Below are 20,196 nucleotides of genomic sequence, written 5' to 3'. Positions count from 1 at the left end.
GCAAGCCTAATGGAGGAAGTAGGGGTGCGAAGCAGGTCAACAGATAGTTTTTGTTTACCCCTTAAGTTTTTGCCCAGGAGGTCTTATACAAGACAGTAGCCGGATGAGTTTAATATCTGCCTAAGATGAGTATTTTTATCGAGATACCATCTCTAGCCTTTACTCAACCAAGAGCCCCAAGGCAGGGGGTGTTTTAAGTCGGAGCTGGCATCTCCTAGCCTTAGCTTAAAAAGACGTATCCTACAAGGTTGCAGGATATGAAACAGATTGTGTTGGATTACGTTTTACTAGTAGCAGTTTAACCTGATCTGACAGAAACCTGACCTGGCAGCTGGTCACTTAACAGCTTCTTGCTAAGCACTTTTAAGTATATTGTAAAGATGATTAACAACTCCTATGTGGAGATATAATTCCATTGGTAAGATGAATTCCAAAATCAGAATGTTGTCAAGCCGGCTTAATAATTGCCTTCCAAAAGATATTGCCGAACAACTTTACATTAGCAACAACCTCACTAGATAGCTAAAATAACTAAGGCCTTGATTTGATTGAGCCTAGTGTTCAAAAGATTCTAGATTTGGCAAGACACTTAGATTTGACGTCACACCATGTGCAAGGGTGCATACTTGAATTGATTTTAAAACCACATATTATATTTGAAACTTTAATATAACAAACCAAAATTAGTTTACCTCCATTTGCATTATTTGGTACCAGATTTTTTCAATATTGGACTGAGTTTCAGGCAAATCATTCTGAGAGGTTATTTTTGAAGGGGTTAGCTGGTTTCATCTCAGCACAGTATTAACAATACCCAGACAAAACTTGAAAAAACCTTTATTTACTCATAACTTAGTTAACCCTAGGTGAAGTGATTGCTCAAGTGTTAACCTGCTTTTAGAACATTCATGTAAATATTCAGGGGCGTGTCTGCTAGGTTGTTGAACGTACTCAAAAAATTAAATAAAAGTTTTTCAACTTGATTATTTTGTTGAAAAAAAAATGTCTTTTTATATATAACTATTAAAACCAAGCTACAGCAATAGTTGAATAAACTATGCACGGTTAATTATCTGAAACGACTGGAAAAAAATTAGAGACCGAAAAACCTGATAGTATTTCGATTTCATAATTTTGCGATTGTTTAAAAAAAATAGTTACAATGTTTTGATGGAGGCTAAACTAAATTTTAAGTTGTATAACTTAATTAGAAACTTGAATTGACATACCTTATTTTATTTCATCATATAAAACTTGATTATTTAAATGTTTAATTATATTAATTTAAAAAATATCAAAAGACATAACTGATTTTTAACATGGTTGTTTGAATACTTGGATGCATGGATACTTTACAAAAGTTTTTTATTTCTGTGGTTTCTGTCTCAAAGAATTTCTTTAAATATGAAAAGAATATTTAATCGTGTAACCTCGTCTACTGCTTCTTCTACTGAAGTTAATAACAAATTTTGATTTTTATGTTGGACTGTGTATAACAAGACATGTTTTTAATGTAACTTTTTATTTACACGATAGCGCAACCAAGAAATAATGATATTTTTCATAGTTTGAGTCTTATTCAAGCATTAAATGATTTTGCCACCATACTTAAAAATAGCGTTTATCAAAACCTTCAAATATGTTTTGAGCAAGCCAAAACATTGTATTTCAAATTTTTTTAATTGGTAATCACTGCTTCTTTGCTAGACAATCTGAGTACTGAGTTTAACACAATGTTTGATGATACAACTTTAAAGTGTTATGAGGTATATGTCTTTTAGTTTCTTTGTTCTAATCTATAGTTTTTAAAAAAACAATTACAGAAAGTCAGTGTACTTGCTATACTAGTTGGAAAGACTATATTATAACTTTAAGTACCTTTTATTTAATCAAAGGCTTTATTACGTGAGTTTGATCTGTGGGAAATTTCACTTAATTAAATAAAAATTAAGAGCCAGAATTTCAAAAATGAACTCTAATATTACTAAAACATTACAAGCAATAACCCTTTTCTTTACTAAGGCGCCTAAATGGTTATAAGAGAATGGTAAGTTGAAGTTGCAAAAAAAAATGGGGTAGATAAATTCTAAATTGTTTAGCTTAGCTTTTCAAGCAGAGTTGTCTATAGATAATAATCAAGTTTTTAACAAGTTTGCTATAAATATTTTTGAATTGTGTTTCAAAAAATGGTTTTGCTACCTTATGTTAAACAGCTATTTTCGTAGCCAGACAACTTAGTAAAAACATTATTAAGCATTGTACAGTTATTACTATACGTTTTATGACTCTTGGTAAGTATTTATAAAGTTTATTTATAATTAAAAGTTGTTTATAAAACTATTTCAAAAAATTTAAACAACAAATTCTTGCATTTAAAAAATTATAACCTGTTTATATTTTGCATAACGTTAACTGAGTATTTTCAAAAAATTAATTTGTTTAATTTGCAAAATTCATATTTTTAGTTTTAGTGACCATTTTAGCGATGTTATTAGTCATTTGAAGAATTATCAAAATTTATAAAATACACTCAATTATCTTTTATAAAATACACTCAATCCGGAGTTATTCCATGTCAAAACAACCAGACCATGCAACCCTATGTCCTTGGATTTTCTTTATATTTTACCATTCTTAATACATTATAAAATAAGATAAATCCAAAAATTTCAAGGTCTAACTCGCAACGGTTCGTGAGTAATAGTTGTTTTAACTTTGGCTACTATTATTGTTTTAGTCATTTTCCGCCATTTTTAAACTTACATTTCTCCTTATAAAATCAAGTCTATAAACATGTGAGTTATAAAAATAAGTGACTTAGTTAATTTCTAGGTTAGAAATTTGAATATATAAATAAAAAACTCAGTTTTTTATTAAAAAGTACATATGTGTCAATTATAAATATTAAATTTTTAAGCTTAAAATTTCAAATAAGATCATTGTATGTTTGAAGAACATTGTGTGAATAATTCATTTATGCCAAATGCATAGTTTTGTAAATATTATACTTTTGTACTAAAAATGTATATATAATTGCAGAGGCGGACCACGATTTTTCGGTGTTTCAGTTTATTACTTTCCAGGTAAGTTCTATATTCCAAACCTTTGAATGTTTATACTTATGTCATTTAAAGATGTTTTGCGAAAAATTGCGCTGCAAAGAGCCTGGGAACAAAAATACATAAAAAGTAGAAATCATCAGCCCAAACGTGAGTGGAATTGATTTTTCCAAACAGAAAAATTACTTGCTTTAATAAGACTAAAAATTGTACATATTTTTAAAATTTTGTGAAAAAGTCATTTGCCATTCAAAATGTATAACCATGTAAATTTTACAACCCCCTCAAAACGAGGGCGTTGTAAAAATCATTATTTTCCATATCCTTATTTTCAATGAAATTTTATTAACTTAAAGAAATTTCTACCTAATTTAGGATATTAGAGTTCGTATTTCAAAAAATAAATTTACCCCACGTTTTAGATTTCTAATTTTTAGCGTATTTTTGTACCCAAAACACTTTTAATGACATAAGTATGAACATTCAAGTGTTTGGAGTATAGAACTTAACTGGAAGTTACTTAAAATACAACCCGAAATTCTCAGATTTTTTTTTTTAATTTTCGTCAAAGTACTTTAGGAAAAAATGATAATTCCTATCTAAATCTAAGTGGTTCTTAAGTTATGAAAGTTTTTTTAATGTATTTTTTTAATTCCTTTTTGTTCCTTGGTTCCTTGTCTTTTCCAATTATCAAAGTTTAATTGCTGAATTCAGATATATTCATCTAATTTAAATGTTGCAATTAATTCTAAATAAATAATGTAATTAAAACTTGTGCATTTTTAAATATGCAAGTATAACATTTAATTCATTATCAAAATGGTTTCATATAATATTGGTAAAGTTTTGAAGTCAGAATGTCATAAAACCTCATATTCTAGAAATAAAGAGATTTTTTTACTTCATGACCTAGACACTGATACTCGTCAAAACATTTTATGGAGATCTGAGTTGTGTGCTTGTGAAGAACTATTCAGCATTTGTAATCACCATTTTCACTACTTTGGAAAAAGATTTGAAAAGAAAAATGGCAGTTGTTGTAATGTTTATAAAGTGCATAAAAAAATTAAAAAAATAAAAGGTAATTTCAAATATATTTTATGTAATTATATTGAAGAAACCCTTCTTTAATTTTCAAGTTGTATTACTTTTCTGATGTATGTGGAGGACAGTATAAAAATTATAAAAATTTTCTAAATCTATGCAATCGATCAGAAGATTTTTTATTGGAAGCTGAATGAACATTTTTTGCAACCAGTCATGGCAAATCTTCTTGTGATGCAATAGGTGGTACAGTAAAACAAACAACAGCAAGAGAACGTCCAAAGAAAAGTCAAATACTAACAATCAATGCAATGTTTGAATTTTGCACTCAAAAAATGCTCACAATAAAGTTTTTTAAAATTGATAAAGAAACTATGGATAATGTTAGAGCTAAATAAAATAAACGATTTAAGAAGGGAAACAAAATACCAGGAAGTTGAAGATTTCACCATTGCATACCAGTTTTCGAAAACATCTATGTTATTTAAAAAAACTAGTAACGATTAAAATCCAAAATCTATTAATATAACTAAAAAATCAAGTTACCAAAATTTAAGTTTAATAACTTTTGAGCGAATGCAGAAATACAAATATTACGCATGTACATATGACTCGTTTTCGTGGATTGCAGTAGTCGAAGAAAAAGATGAAGAATATAATGATATAAAAATAAAGTTTATGCATCCACACGGTCCATCTTAACAGTTTTTCTGGCCGAAAAGGGATGAGTATTGTTGGATACCAATCACCAATGTAACAACATTAAAAAGTGCACCAAAAATAATATCAGACAAATATGAACTTTCAAAAAAAGATTTTAACAAAATTAATAACTATGTAAATCATTAATTTTTAATGGATATATTATAAAAAATTGTATATCAATTCAAGTATGCATCATTTTTATTTATTTTGGATGCTGCGATATGCGAAATATGCAACATTTTCTATTTTTGTAACAGTTTTCATTTAATTTTTAAACTATGTATTTGGCAGAAATTTTTTTTTCACACAATGTTCTTCAAACATATAATGATCTAATTTGAAATTTTAAGCATAAAAAATTTACTGCACACCTAAAAATTTTACTGGGGCAGGTGTCCATTATTTTAACATTTATAATTGATATTTAGATACATTTTAGTTATAAAATGAGTTTTTTATTTATATATTCAAATTTCTCACCTAGAAATTAACTAAGTCACTTATTTTTAGAACTCACATGTTTATAGACTTGATTTTATAAGGAGAAATGTAAGTTTAAAAATGGCGGAAAATGACTAAAACAATAATAGTAGCCAAAATTAAAACAACCATTACTCACGAACCGTTGGGAGTTCCCAGCCGGCACAAAGACGTCTAAAAGACGTCTAACGGTAACTTAAGTAAGCGTCTGAAGTACGTCTTAAGACGTCTATTTGTTAACACCTTTGAGACGTCTTGTATAGACGTTTGTAAGACGTTTTGCGACAGACGTCTGTAAACAGTCTAGTATTAGATGTCTCATAGACGTCTAATTAAAAACTCGCTTGAGCGTCTAAAGAACGTCTTTAGACGTCTATTTGTTAACACCTTTAAGACGTCTTGCCGAGACATCTATTAGACGTTCTCTCAGCATTTATAGTAATACATACCGAATCGACTAATAAAACAGACTTAAATTATATTTAAAATCATATATTATATTTTTTTACGTTTAAGATAATTAATAAATAAAATGTAAAAGGAACTATATATCTACAATAAAAAATGCAATATCAATATTATTTTTTTATAGGACTGTCATCTTTTTTGCTCGTGCAGGGGCATTTCTAAGGAGGCTCTGAACAACTTGATAAAATTCTTTTTCCGTCATCTTTAGGTACTTGAGCGTCGCTACTTTGTATACTGTTTTGTAGGTCTCGGTTCCGCCAAAGGTTAACTCATTTTGGCTTGTTTATTTCACCCATTTCATGACAAAATCGGTAAAAAATCGTTTGATTATGTTCTTGATCATATCTTTGTAATCTAGCCCTCCAGTAGGCTTTTATTGTACAATCTAAGAAGTAAAAGTCACATTAAACTAGAAGTAGCTAAGTGTCCGAACACACACACACACACACACATGTGTGTACCGACAGTAAATAATATCGATATATCAATCTTACTTTTTCATCTAGAAATAAATCCAATTTCATATTTTCTTCAAACAGGAAAAACTCTTCTTTTGATTTTATAAACTCTATGTCTAATAAAGATATTGGAGATTGTTAAGAAATTAAAGTTGTTGGTAAAGATAAATAATTGGATATATCGTTTATCCATTTAACAAATTTTTTTTGAAATGCCAGAACTTGTTGTTAAAAACCTAAAAAAAAAAAAACAATTTAATATACTTTTTCTGTTTATCATTAAAAACTATAATATATAGTTCAAAAAATTTTGACACAATTTATACAATATTCTCAAATTATTTAGTAATAAAACTTGGATTTAAAAAAATCTAAACATCTAATACTAAATAAATTGAGCTCTCTACTTTTTAACTTTATCAACTATACAATAAATAAATTATAACCGACAATAAATAAATTTTAACTCACAATAAATAAATTTTACCTCACAATAAATAAATTTTAACTCACAATAAATAAATTTATAGTAAAATAAAATAAATCACCTTTCTAACTGAATTGATAATTAAAAATTTAAATAATTGAATAACGCAAAGCATTTGATATACGATATGTTAAACTTGAATTTGAAATTTGAATTAATTCATCTAAAGTAAACAATTTTGCTAAAATGGAAAAATTTAAACAGTTTTAAAATCATTGCTGAAAATTATAAACATAAGTTCAGTTTTCAGAATTGTTATTGTGCAATACCAGAGTGTAGTAATTGTTGGCTTCACCACTTTTTTACCTTTGCATAATACTGCTGCGTTATTTAATCATTTATACATGGTGGCCACCTACATTAAAAATTAAATTCTTTGATTTTTTCCAGAATCACAATTGAATTTATATTTGCTGACAAACAAAACAAAAATAATCGATAAAAACAAATTGTGAAAAAAAATTTAATAAGTTGAAGTTTTCTTTGGTTTGTTCTGAAAATAATTTAAACTCCATAAATTTTCACTGACCTAAAACAAATTACCTAACTTTTACCTGATTTTTAACATTTTGACAACCCTGTGATACCACTACTATGTAACAAATAACGCCACATGGGAAATTTACAAAAATTTTATTTAAAGTAATGAAATAATTACCATTTATAATAGAACTTTTTTGTTTTAAAACCTTTTTGATAACTGGTGGTTCCAATTGAATGGTGTTGAATCGTCACAATCATTGCAATCACTTATTAAATGTGTTTTTCGCTTTCAGTGTGAAGTATTATTATTTCCAAAGGGTTTTGAATTTGTATCATCATGAAACACCAGTAAATCAATTCCAAGTTCTTAACACTTAATTTCATCGCCATTCTTTTCTTTCTCTTTTATTCCTTTATCCTGAGATGTATACTCACACTCAGTTTTATCAGCTACAAATATTTTTAAACTATTAAACTAATACAAATATATACATACATATGTTATGTTTGAATTAATAAATAATTATTAAAATAGTAAATTTAAGTAATTGACCATGTGTCAACTTTATTTTTAAAATTGAAAAAGGTAGCCAATTATCACTTGAATGAATATTTTTACTCATTGCTTTTTTCCATGAAAATCCTTTTGGTGGCCAACGCAATACATCTGCTTCAATCAAACTATGAGGAATAACATCTTCAATTCCTCGAGAGTGTTCTTTCCACACATAGACCACATTGAAATATTCAAAAATTTGATAAATAAGAAAAACCTGTAAGAAATAGCAAATTTAAATTTTAGAAAAAATATAAAAACTAATAAAAAATAAATTAAATTAAAAAAATATTATACTAAAAAAAATTAACCTATCAGTTATATGTAAATACCTAACAATCATAAACAATTATATTCAGGGATGTATATTCTAGGGTTCCCCAGAATTTATATCCCTGAATATAATTGAATTTTTCTAGTTTGAAATAGACACTTTAAAACTGATATTTGATCTATTATAATTGGAATCAGTTATAATAGAATCCAAAATGTTAATAATAATAATAACAATAATAGTAATAATAACAATGATAACAAGAGGATGAATATCAATAAAAACAACAATTAAATTATTGATAATTTTATTACTATTTGTAAAATTGACTATTACAAAAAGCAAACAAAATATTAAAAATAATAAATCTCAAACAAAAAAGATTTATAATATTTTATATAATATATGTATAACAATAAATAAAAACAGAAAAGCCAAGTAAAACATTTAAGTAAAAGTTTTCTCAACATATGAGTTATTTAAATATCCTCATTTTATACAGTCAAAAATAAGGAAGTAAAAAAACAATACCAATTTTTTGTTATAATAAAGTAATTCCATCAGTTCAAATAAATATATATATTCTACAAATAGAATACTCAATATTCTTAAAGAACAGAGCAATAATAAATTAAAATAAAGATAATTTATATATATTTATATATATATATATATATATATATATATATATACATATATATATATATATATATATATATATATATATATATATTAATTTTAATTATAAAAATTTTAATTAAAAAAAAAATATATATATATATATTTAATATATATATATATAAATATATATATATAATTTTAATTATAAATATATATATATATATATATATATATATATATATATAAATATATATATATATATATATATATATATATATATATATATATATAAATATATATCGTTTTATCTTGGAAAGATACATTAAGGATGTTCTGAAAGCAATAACTGTCTTTATATGCATCATTTCTTTAACCGTAACTGCTTTGATCACAATTTTACTTAAGAAACTTTTCTATTTAAAAAACATGGCTGCCGTTTCTTTCACGCTTATTTAAGTTTGAATGAAAGAGGAATTGAAAAATTAATAATAAACTTCAAGACGCCTTAATTTTAGACGTCTTGAAGACGCAGTAAATATAACATTTTAACACGCATGAAAAAATATATCTTCAAGACGTCTACAGGAGAGCGTGACTAAGACATCTTTTATTGAGACGTTTTAAAAATGTCTCAAAACTGTCTAAGACGTCTATAGACAAATGAGTAGTGAAATAGACGTCTAATAGACAACTTGTGCCGGCTGGTTTACTCCTTGAAATTTTGGGATTTATCTTATTTTATAATGTACTAACTATGGTGAAAATATAAAAAAAATCCAAGGACATAGGGTTGCATTTTTAAAAAAAATTGGTCGTTTTGACGTGGAATTACTCTCCGGTCAAAACCAAAAAAAAAAGAGAGGGGGAGGGGCCATTATTTTTTTTTGGACTTACCCAAAAAATTTCCTGTTAACGCCCACTGAAAATTTAGCTCTACCATTATGCTATTTGATGTTATGTTTACAGTTCTGACAAGATTTTTTAATCCGTTGTTTGACCAGTACTTTTTTGAAAATTTAAAAGGGATGGAGAGGATTTTAGAAGAGGGGGCAGACATCTTTCATTATATATGTAGGCGATGGATGAAACGCTGGTACACTTGCTGTATATTAAAATATGTTTTTATACAAATTTTTTTTCACTTTAAATTATAAAACAAGTATTGATATTGTTAAAACATGTTTTATACATTTGGTACATAATATTTATTTTTGGACAGCAAACATGGTGGTGCAGCTTTCCCTCTGAGGCAATTCCACATCAAATCACCCAGTCCATTGAACCATGTGTCTTCCTTTTGTGTTATGTTTTGACACATTGTTCCTAATTATAAAAAAATATTGCATGCAAAATTTCAGCTAAAAAAGTTTTGTGGTTGACAAGATACTGCAATTTTAATACTGACCTGGTTTCCCAAAATGACCCGGTTTTCATAACACTCTGAAAAAACATTTTCCTTAAATTAGTAAGAAATAAAAATGGCAAAAACATGAAAATGAACATATATAATGTTTTTTTGATGCTGAATTCAATAAATGTACTTAAAATGCTCAAATATAAAAATAACATGCATAAAAATTAATAAAACAACTAGTTTCTATAAGCCAACTTTGGGGCCCAATATCTCAAAACACCCCCATCAAAAAAAATTTTTTTAGCTGTTAATATTTTCAGCTGTTTATAATCTTATTAGGCACAAAAAATCTAACTGGAAAAACAACTAAAACATACGGAACTTTAAATTCAAAGATGTATAACTTTTTCAAGCAATTCCCAAAAAATATTTGTAAATAAAATAAAGTTAATCGTAATTTAAAAAGGTTACTTAAATATACAAGATTTTTAAAGGTATCAAAGATGAAAGTTATTTTGACTGTGTTTGTAATAGTTTACAATATTGCTTCCATTTTACTTGTACTTCCTCTATTTCAGCATTTTCAAACACATAGTTTCTACCAGAACTAGAGTAAGCTTGTGGAACAGATAGTTTTTTCAATATGTTGGTGTTTGGAATAAAACAGTAGTCGTCTCTTTCAGGCCAGTTAAAAAAGATTGATGGACCATTTGGATGAAGAAACTTAACTTTAGCATCAACTTCTTCTAAGTTAGTTTTTAGTTACAATGCCGATCCACCACTTATCATCACAGACTACAGCGACATAACAACCTATGTGACAGTATCAAGTTGAGATATGTCTTGTTTCTTTTTAAGATTGTGGATTATTGTATAATTAGTGTCTGTACTACACCTCTTTGCCCCAACCTTGATATCTCCAAGATGTATAAACTGATGAAAGCTACGAGTACCAGGTAGAGTTGTTACACCAGTGTACCTTTTTTTTTGCTCTTCACGTTGCAATTGTAAGTCTAATCCCTTAATGTTAATGAAGTTAACAACTTTGATTTTATCAATACAAAATTCATACATAGCTTCTGATGTGAGAATTTGGTTTCTGTACGGTCGTCTTAAACTTTCTTGTGCTGTTAATCTTTTTACAGTACCACCAACCCCATCGCATGGTGACTTTCCGTGGGACGTGGCAAAAAAGTTCCATTCAATTTTAAGGCAAAATTCGCTCTCTAGTTGGCATAGATTGTAAAAGCTTTTACAATTTTTGTACTGTCCTGCGCAACCATGAGTGAATAAATGTAATTTGGACAGATTGGAAAATTTTATTTTTAATATTGGTATGATTAGTTGGAATATTTTGTACACATAAGTTACATCATGTATAATGTCATCTGATATAAAACAGTAAGAAATATGTTTCAGTTCACCTTTATCATCTTTATAGTATATGACTAATGGATGTAAAGAAGATTGTTGGGTGTTCCAATGATAGCTCTGTATTTCATCTTGGACAACAAAAGCATAATTTTCAGCAAAGTCGCCAATAATGATAATGTTTGATTGATCCATATATTGTTTCAGTTGGTTAAGGTACTGTGATTGAGAGTGACCAATAAAAGAATGAGCTTGTAGCTTTTCAAAACAAGATGCTAATAGTTCAACAAACGTTGGAACATCAGCTGTTAAACTTAATAGTGTTGCACGGTCAGTAGTTTGCCATTGCTTGTAGTGTATCTCAAAATCATCTTCGTATTCTCCAAAAATCTCATACAAATATTTGGTGAGGGGTTCTTTACCAGGACAATCATCACACTGTGCAAGCATGCATTCTTTGTTTTCTACTGAGCAAACGGTTTTTGAAAGTAAGTCCTTATACTTTAGTCCAATATTTAAAGCATCTACTAGCAATATGGCATTTTGGTGATAAGAGCAAACACAAACAGAATGTGTACCACTTGCACCTGGCAAAATGCACCACTTTGGTCTAAGTGAAGCAAATTTTGAGTAATTTATTTGTATTACCTGATTGTTTTCTTTGTATAATAAATATAGTTCCTTTAAATTACACAAAAGCAGTTTTTTTTTGTTTATGGACGTTCTTTTGAATGCTAACATAATCTTTTTTTCCAGGCATAGTTCTACATAAATCACTTGAATCATAAAAAAGTTTAACAGAATCTTCTATTTCTTTTTATAAGACTTTCCCTTTATACAAAGGTGAGATAGCCAACAATCCTTTTTTATTAAAAAGTTGTCTAGCCTTTTTTGCTTGGTGTTCTGTAACTGCAAAGTTATTTTGTACTTCTAATATTGACCAACTTGGGGGTGCCAGTGTTAGAAGTTGAACAATAGTCCTTTTGTCAGAACATAAAATTTTTTCTTTTATCAAGCTCATAATTTCATCAAAGTTTTCAGCCTTCTTCTAACACAGTTTTGAGGGAACATTGATTTGACTTTCAGTTTTTCTAGTAAGGTTACTTACCAGTTCGTTGATGCGCGCAACTTTTCGCTTTCCTTCTGAGAGTATATGTTTTGATGACTTTGAATGAGATTTTAGAGGAGATATATTAAAATTTTCAAGTTCTTCATTGATCTCCTGTCTTTTTGATTTGAATGATGATATTAGAAAATCTTCATCTTGTTCACCCTGACTTTGCTTCTCTTCTTTAAGATCTGTTTTTTTGGCAATCTTTTGCTTACAGGCTTTGCAAAGTTTCTTCCCAGGAGCAATATTTAAGCTACTTCTCATCACGTCTTGTGACTCATTTATCGTAACTACTCTAAGATTTTCTAAAAGTAATTGAATTGTATATATAATTGCATATAGCTTTATGTATTTTGTATATAGTATAATTGTATGTATAGTTGTATATAGCTTATCTGCACAATGGTTTAAAACATTGTTTATGTATTGGAAAACACAAATTAAAAAAATATATATATTAAAATACTTAAATTCCACTTTTACTTACTTGTAATTTTCTTTGTATGTTTTTTGAATGGATCACAGCATGCTTTCTGCCATATAGGATACATTTTCAAATAATTTGTAGCATGTTTTTCACATAATGTTGTTAAGTTTGATAGTTCAATGTTACAGCGTAATGATATAGCTTTTTTTTCTTCGTTGCCTAAAGTTCCAATAACATCTTGTTGGCCTTTGCATGCATCTGATGTCATTAACCCAATAGTACACATCTTATAATAAACTACTTTGTATAAATGTATTTACTAAAAAAAAGAGAATTCTTTTTTCCTACTTAAGTTTTAGTAAAAAAAAATTTAATATAGAAATAATTCAAACCTTTTCAGAATCCCACTGTTGTATAATTTTTTACACTGATAGATATTGTTAGTTTTCTTTATAGATATATTTATATATATATACAATTTATATATATATATATATATATATATATATATATATATATATATATATATATATATATATATATATATATATATATATATATATATATATATATATTTATATATATATATATATATATATATCAAATTGTTAATTTGTTAAAATTTAAATAAAATTTACGAATGCTGTTTTTTAACTGAGTTTTTTATAAACTAGTTATTATAAACTTTTACAAAAGTTGTCAAAATTTTAAAAACAAATGCACATCCATATCACACTAATTCAGTTTTTACATAAAACAAAACAGGATGTTTTTTTCAGTTGTTAAGTTCAAATAACTAAGTTATCATATAATTAAGACTTCCATATAACAAAATTGTTTTTTATTTTAAGGAGCCTTTTAACTAAATATAATATTTTACAGAATTCTATTTGAAAGTTTTTTAAAGTAACTAATTGAAAATTTGATACATCTTTGAAATTAAAGTTCCGTATGTTTTAGTCGTTTTTCCAGTTAGATTTTTTGTGCCTAGTAAGATTATAAACAGCTGAAAATATACGCAGCAAAAAAAAATTTTTTTGATGGGGGTGTTTTGAGATAATAATACAAAAAAAAAAAAAAATAAAAAAAAAAAAAAGATAAAATAAAAAAAAAAAAAAAAAAAAAAAGGTTTTTTAAAAAATTTGAAGACCCATGGTTCAAAATTTTCTAAATTTTGGGTGATATGATGCGGAATTACCCTCTGCTTTTCTGTTTATGTCCGGAGATTAGAGCCTAGTAAACACGGGGAGGTACAAAAAACGTACAATGAACGTTCAGACGGAACGTCTCGACCTCGTACTAAACTGATTCTAGATTAGACGCTTAATGGCGTCCTTTCACGACGTTCTATAGAAGTCGTAAAAAGTCTTTACGTTCAAAAGCAGTTATGCAAAATTGATCAAGAAAAGACGTCTTTTAAACGTTAAAAAGACGTTCGGAACGTCTTTTGAACGTATAAAAGACATTTGTTTTGCTATGAGCGTATTTTAGCAATCACAGAACTTGTAGGGTTTTTGGGATCAAAATTTAACATACAGAAAACATAACAAAAGCGGCAACCAGTGTGCCTTATTTATTAGAACAAAACATAAAATTAAAAGTATACACAAGATTAAAACATATTTTAAGTTACAGTTTTAAAAAATATTAAAAAAAATGCTATCGTGTTTTAGTTTATTCACGGTCACCTACGCCTTTTTCAATCCGGCGCTTTTTTCAGGATAACTCAAATGCAATTTTCTTGTTCTCGGCATGGTTTCAGCAAAATACAAAAACCTACCTAGGCATGGTCTCAGCAAAATACAAAAAAGTTTATAAATAAGTTTTATAGAATATAAGATAAAAAATAGAATAAAGATTCAATCAAGTTAGCTTAAACAAATGTGAAAGCTAACTAAACTATTATTATTATTATGTAATAATTAATTATATTTTAACATAAAAAGACAACTGATTATCATGCGTTATATAATAATTTGATCTTAGCCACGAAACTAGAAAATCAGTTAATTTTATAGTCGGATTTTTAAAATTAAAAAAATTTAACCTTATCATTTAAAGATCATAACCAATCTTATTATTTAAATTATTTATGAAGTTTGAGATTTTTTTTTCGGAATTACATCCAAACTCTAAATATATATATATATATATATATATATATATATATATATATATATATATATATATATATATATATATATATATATATATATATATATATATATATATATATATATTTATATATATATATATATATATATATATATATTTATATATATATACATATATTTATATATATATATACATATATATATATATATGTATATATATATATATATATATATATATATATATATATATATATATATATATATATATATATATATATATATATATATATATGTATATGACACCAAGTTTTAGGCTACAGAATACATCACTAAAGCAACATTATATAGGCTACACCTTTATCTAATATCGTGTGATATTAGATAATATAATATCCCGGCCCCACCTAGATTTATTTAAAATAAAGTATTTGTTAATGTAAATATGTATTTATATATATGTAAATATGCAACAACTAGCTTAAACTATTTGCAGACAGGTTTTATAAAAATAAATAGTTCTATTTTATTTCTACTTTTACATTATTTTTTAAGTAATATATTTATTTGCAATTTATTTCAAGTATTGTAGGCAATGCTTTAGTTCCTGGCTAATAATGGCTGGGTCAATTTTTACTGGCCCTATTTGATTTCTTTGTAGTGACATGTGCTTATCAGAGTCTTGTTTTGCAACCTGCTGGAAAGCAGCATCCCTGTTTTCAAAAATTCTAGAAAGCGATTTGACTCATTAAATTACCGTCCTATTAAGTCTTCTTCTTATCATAAGCAAGGTTTTTGAAACTTCAATTCATAAACAATTAATCTCAAATTTTGAATCTAATGACTTACTTCCTGATCATTAATACGGATTTCGATTTACTTGTTTTACAGCCAATTTTACAGTAATAACCGATTGGTTTTGTTGTACATTAGATAGAGGTGGAGAGATTTAGGCTATCGCTCTTGATATTTCAAAAACTTTTGATAAAGTTTGAAATGCTGGTTTTCTCCATAAGCTCTCTTCTTAGAGTGTATCAGGTAACATGTTCAAGATTATTGAGTTCTTTCCAATAGTAGTTTAAAAGTTGTCCTCGATGGACAACACTCTTCTTCATATCCTGTCACTTTAGGGGTTCCTCAAGGTTCAATCCTTGGCCCTATACTCTTTTTAATTTACATTAATAATTTTCCAGATAATCTTACATCTAAGGTGGCATTGTTTGCTGATGATGCTACCATTTATTCTTGTCATGATAAGAAGCTAATACTCTCTGATTGCTTGCAGGGGGCATTTGAGCATGAAAATGATCTCACTTCTGCTACAGCATTGGGCTCACAGACGCTGGTGAACTTTAGTTCAGATACAACCCTATTTTTTCAGCCAATCGTTATCACAATAATTTAGATCTTCCTATATTTATGAACAGTAATGTACTACCCTTCATCTTCTAGGATTAAATCTTACTTCCGTTCATTCTTGGAAACCATATATCAAATCCATTGCAAAATTAGCATCTGCTAAGGTTGCATCTATTTATCATGCTCAACACTTTCTTACTCCGAATTCTATTCTTTATCTCTATAAATCTCAAGTCCTTGTATGGAATACAGTTGCGATATCTGGGGCAGATCTTCTAATGGCGATAATGGTCTAATTGCACAGTGGGACAAAACGAGTTTTTTGGGCCAAAATTATTTTCGTAATTTTTTTTATTAAAATAGCTATATTTATATCTAAAATGCATAAATAAAGTAATAAACATGTAACTATATAATATAAAACGTTTTTAGATTTATATTCATAAAACTTTTACATTATAACAGTAATGAAAGATTTTGAAAGCATTCTTTGTGTACAAAACATCTTTTTTACATGTTCAGTATTTCTCATCAACTGACCATTAACTGAAGACCAATCTTTCGTTATAACTTTTTTTATTGCAAAAAGTTGCAAAATATTTATGATGCATGGCTATTTACATACATTTAGCATGAGATTTACATAGTCAAATGTTTGGAGGATATTGGAGGATAGTTTATCTGGTACCTAATAGTAAAGGTTAGTAGCAAAAAGAATATCAAAAACTGTTTGTTTTCGATGCATATGATTAACAAATGATTACATTTACGTTAAATTATTTTTCAAAGCCTGAGCGATAAAAACATTCTTAATTAAAATAATATGGTTTAAAATGAAAGTCAATAAAGTTAATTTAAAACAATAGTAGCGTAAGAAAGTTGATAAATAAAAAATGCAAAATAGCGTTTTGGAACACTTGTCAAATCAACGTGTAAATAACCGTATAAAATTACGGTTAAATTAATATTTAATGTTTTTTTAACTAGATATTTCCTCTAATGAGCATGCTTTCACTATTATGACAAATTTTCACCGTGCAATGCTGACATTGATTTTTTGGTATTTTGACACACTCTGTCCCATTGTGGTTTGCATAGATTTTTCCGCAAGTTATTTTCACCAGATGGGTCTCAAACGGGAAACCCGTGAAAATCCCAGTTTTCTTAGCCCTTATAATCACCAGATGCGACCCATATCACTATTTTTGCTTAATTTTTAAACCGTACGGGACTCGTATGGAAACCAGAACACAAACCCTTCTAAATTCCGTTCCCGTAAGCCCTGTAAAAAACCATACGGTACCTGTCTGTCAATGTTCGCTGGAATAGTTGTATAAAGCTTAAAAAGACTTAAAATATGAGAGATTTTTCAACTTTAGAAGTTGTTTGGATCGAAAGTTATTGGATTTTTTGTGCTGGAAAAACTGACGATTTTTTGACAAATTGCCTTGACCTTAACTATGGCAAATTTGGCGTGAAATGGCACCGAATTAACAAAAAAAAACATCAAAAACCATGCGCAATTATCGAAATAAACGATACGCAAAGGAATAAATACACTATATACATAATTTCTAAACAAAAATACTAAGTACCATTTCTTTAAGAAAACATAAATAAATACTAGATTTGAATATAGGAAAAGCTATACTTGCTTTTTTCAGAGGGAAATTGAATTATGTATAAATGTTAGAAAGGTTCCCTATTCCATTAGATTTCTTATCCTTTTTTTAATCTCTATGGATATTTTAAAACATATTTAATGTGTATAGGCACTTAGGAAATCTTACCTTAAAAACGACTTTTGAAAAAACGTGTCCCGCGGCAAGTTTTTTTTTTTTTTTTTATCAATAGTGATCGTAAGACATGAATAATTTAGAAAACAAGCCATATTAAATCTAATACTTTTTATATATGATTGGAAAGAAGTTCAGTCAAACTAATTGATTCGAAAAACTTCAAGGTTCTAGCTTTATTATAAAAAAAATATAAGAGAGTAAAGTTCACAAAAATTACGCGTTTTTTGTCAAAAAATCAAATGTTTTTCGTTGCCCTCTGGAATCGCTAGCATCTTTTAAACATGCAGCAAATAAAATGCCACAAATTAGGCCATTTAATTACAGTATGCCTAGAAACATCTGTCATACAAACTATTTTTGATTCAATAACTATTATAAAATCCTTAATTTTTCATTTTCTTATAAAGGCTACCGTATTTCTTCAACTTAATGGTTTCGCAGTGGTGAAAATTAGAAATTAATAAACTGTAGTATGTTAGAAAAAACGGGCAAATTAATCGTGTATCAAGTGACTGGACGCTTCCTGTTGGTGAAATATATTTGTAAAAATTAGCCCAATAAAAAAGTTGTAAATAATTTTGTGAAGATTGTGAAATAATTTTTTGAAAGTAGTTACTTTTGTTTTTACGATGGCTTTAAAAATGAATTCTTACATTGTGAAATTCTCACCTAAGGTTTGCATAACATGTTTATGGTTGAAAAAAGAAATTGATGACTGTATTTGCTCAATCCACTAATCTGAATTTTAAGAAAGAGTTGTTGTTACCGAAAACCATTCTACAATGTTAATGCATTTTCATAGTTTCATAATTAATGAAACCATGAAAATGCATTATTATTGATAGAATGGTTTATGACATAAAGCATATAGAATGGAGATAGAAAACTTTTTATTTAGTATCCAGTTTATAGAGGGGTATTTAAAACATACTTATTTTTTGATATACTCTGTTTTCTCAAAAAATGTAAGAAACAACTTGTTGAATGCGTAAAATATTCCTCCTTCTTTGTCATTTGATTTTTCTGAGACAAAGTTAAAATTACTGCTGGTTGCATTGCAGAGGATATATTTCATAAAGTTTATGCAAAAGACCAGTTACTAAACAGGAACTAAAAAAGCAAAAAAAATTTTTAGATCACTTATCATGGAAACAACAAACAAGTTGTCAACCTTACATCAGAAATATTTGATGAGAAAATTATAGCTGCAATATTGATTTATTTTTCCGAAATAAATAATGCAGCACAATTTTTGTAATTGTTTTACACATAGTAGTTTATCACATTTAACTTAAAGCAGAAACTCAATTATCGACTCAGCAATGCTGCTGTGAAAGGTGATAACAAACCCACACTTTATAGAGAAATTGCTTATTGCATTGAAATTTGGTCAAAATGTGAATATTTTACATCAATCAAACAATCTTTTTATGTTATAATTAGGACACTTCGAGCAAATCATTCTTATGAATGATTTACTTGAAGAAGTTTATACATTTGTTCTTACATCCATTATAAAAATGGACCCCTTGGAGCCACGTTTTAGTAAAAATAGATGAGCAGTGGTTGATTTCTTATGAGTCTTTTAAATATGGATCAGTGAAAAGATTTTGGCTGAAGTCAGCTGAAGGACGGTATTATTTTTTGGGAAGAAAATATTTAACCGACATTTGATAATCCTAATTTAAGAATAACATAGCATAGAATTTGCTAGCACTATAGCAAGTTATGTTGCTAGAAAATTATAAAAAAAAGAGTTGGATGTTAAACTTTTGATCAAAAAAAGCATTGTTGTTAATAATAAATACATGAAAATATTATACAGAGGAGAACTTATATATACAAGTCAACAAAAATCAAGTGAAAGTATTTAAAAAAAAAATAAAGACCAAATAAATATTCCTTTAAGTTATGATAAATACAAAATTGCAAACCTTTGATTTTAGTTTGAACGGAGAGTTTTAGGTAATTTTAGCAACAGGTAAGGTTATGTCTCAAAGCCTATTTCAGTATTCTGTGACGATAGAAT

At 27.4% G+C, this 20,196-nt stretch overlaps 2 protein-coding genes across 2 annotated transcripts in view; both read right to left on the bottom strand.

The window, feature by feature from the left end:
- Positions 1-5,794: 5,794 nt before the first annotated feature.
- The window catches only part of LOC105848120 (uncharacterized), a 59,140-nt gene continuing 44,738 nt past the window's right edge, over positions 5,795-20,196 (bottom strand). Inside the window, exons 2-4 of the transcript XR_010643825.1 lie at positions 7,360-7,957; positions 6,251-6,450; positions 5,795-6,141 (exon numbers count right to left, since the gene is read on the bottom strand). The gene's annotated coding sequence lies outside the window, so the exon portion shown is untranslated. The remainder of the gene's footprint in view (positions 6,142-6,250; positions 6,451-7,359; positions 7,958-20,196) is intronic.
- LOC136090582 (uncharacterized) lies at positions 10,378-13,196 on the bottom strand. Its single transcript, XM_065817374.1, has 2 exons — positions 12,959-13,196; positions 10,378-12,776 (listed from the first exon to the last, which is right to left on the bottom strand). Exon 2 carries the CDS (start codon positions 12,144-12,146, stop codon positions 10,803-10,805), a length of 1,344 nt encoding a protein of 447 aa, XP_065673446.1. The 5' UTR covers positions 12,147-12,776; positions 12,959-13,196; the 3' UTR covers positions 10,378-10,802.

Source organism: Hydra vulgaris, chromosome 14 (genome assembly GCF_038396675.1).
Source record: "Hydra vulgaris chromosome 14, alternate assembly HydraT2T_AEP".
Taxonomy (NCBI): Eukaryota; Metazoa; Cnidaria; class Hydrozoa; order Anthoathecata; family Hydridae; genus Hydra; species Hydra vulgaris.
Note: the sequence above shows the minus strand (reverse complement) of the source record. Positions and strands in the feature narration are given on the sequence as shown.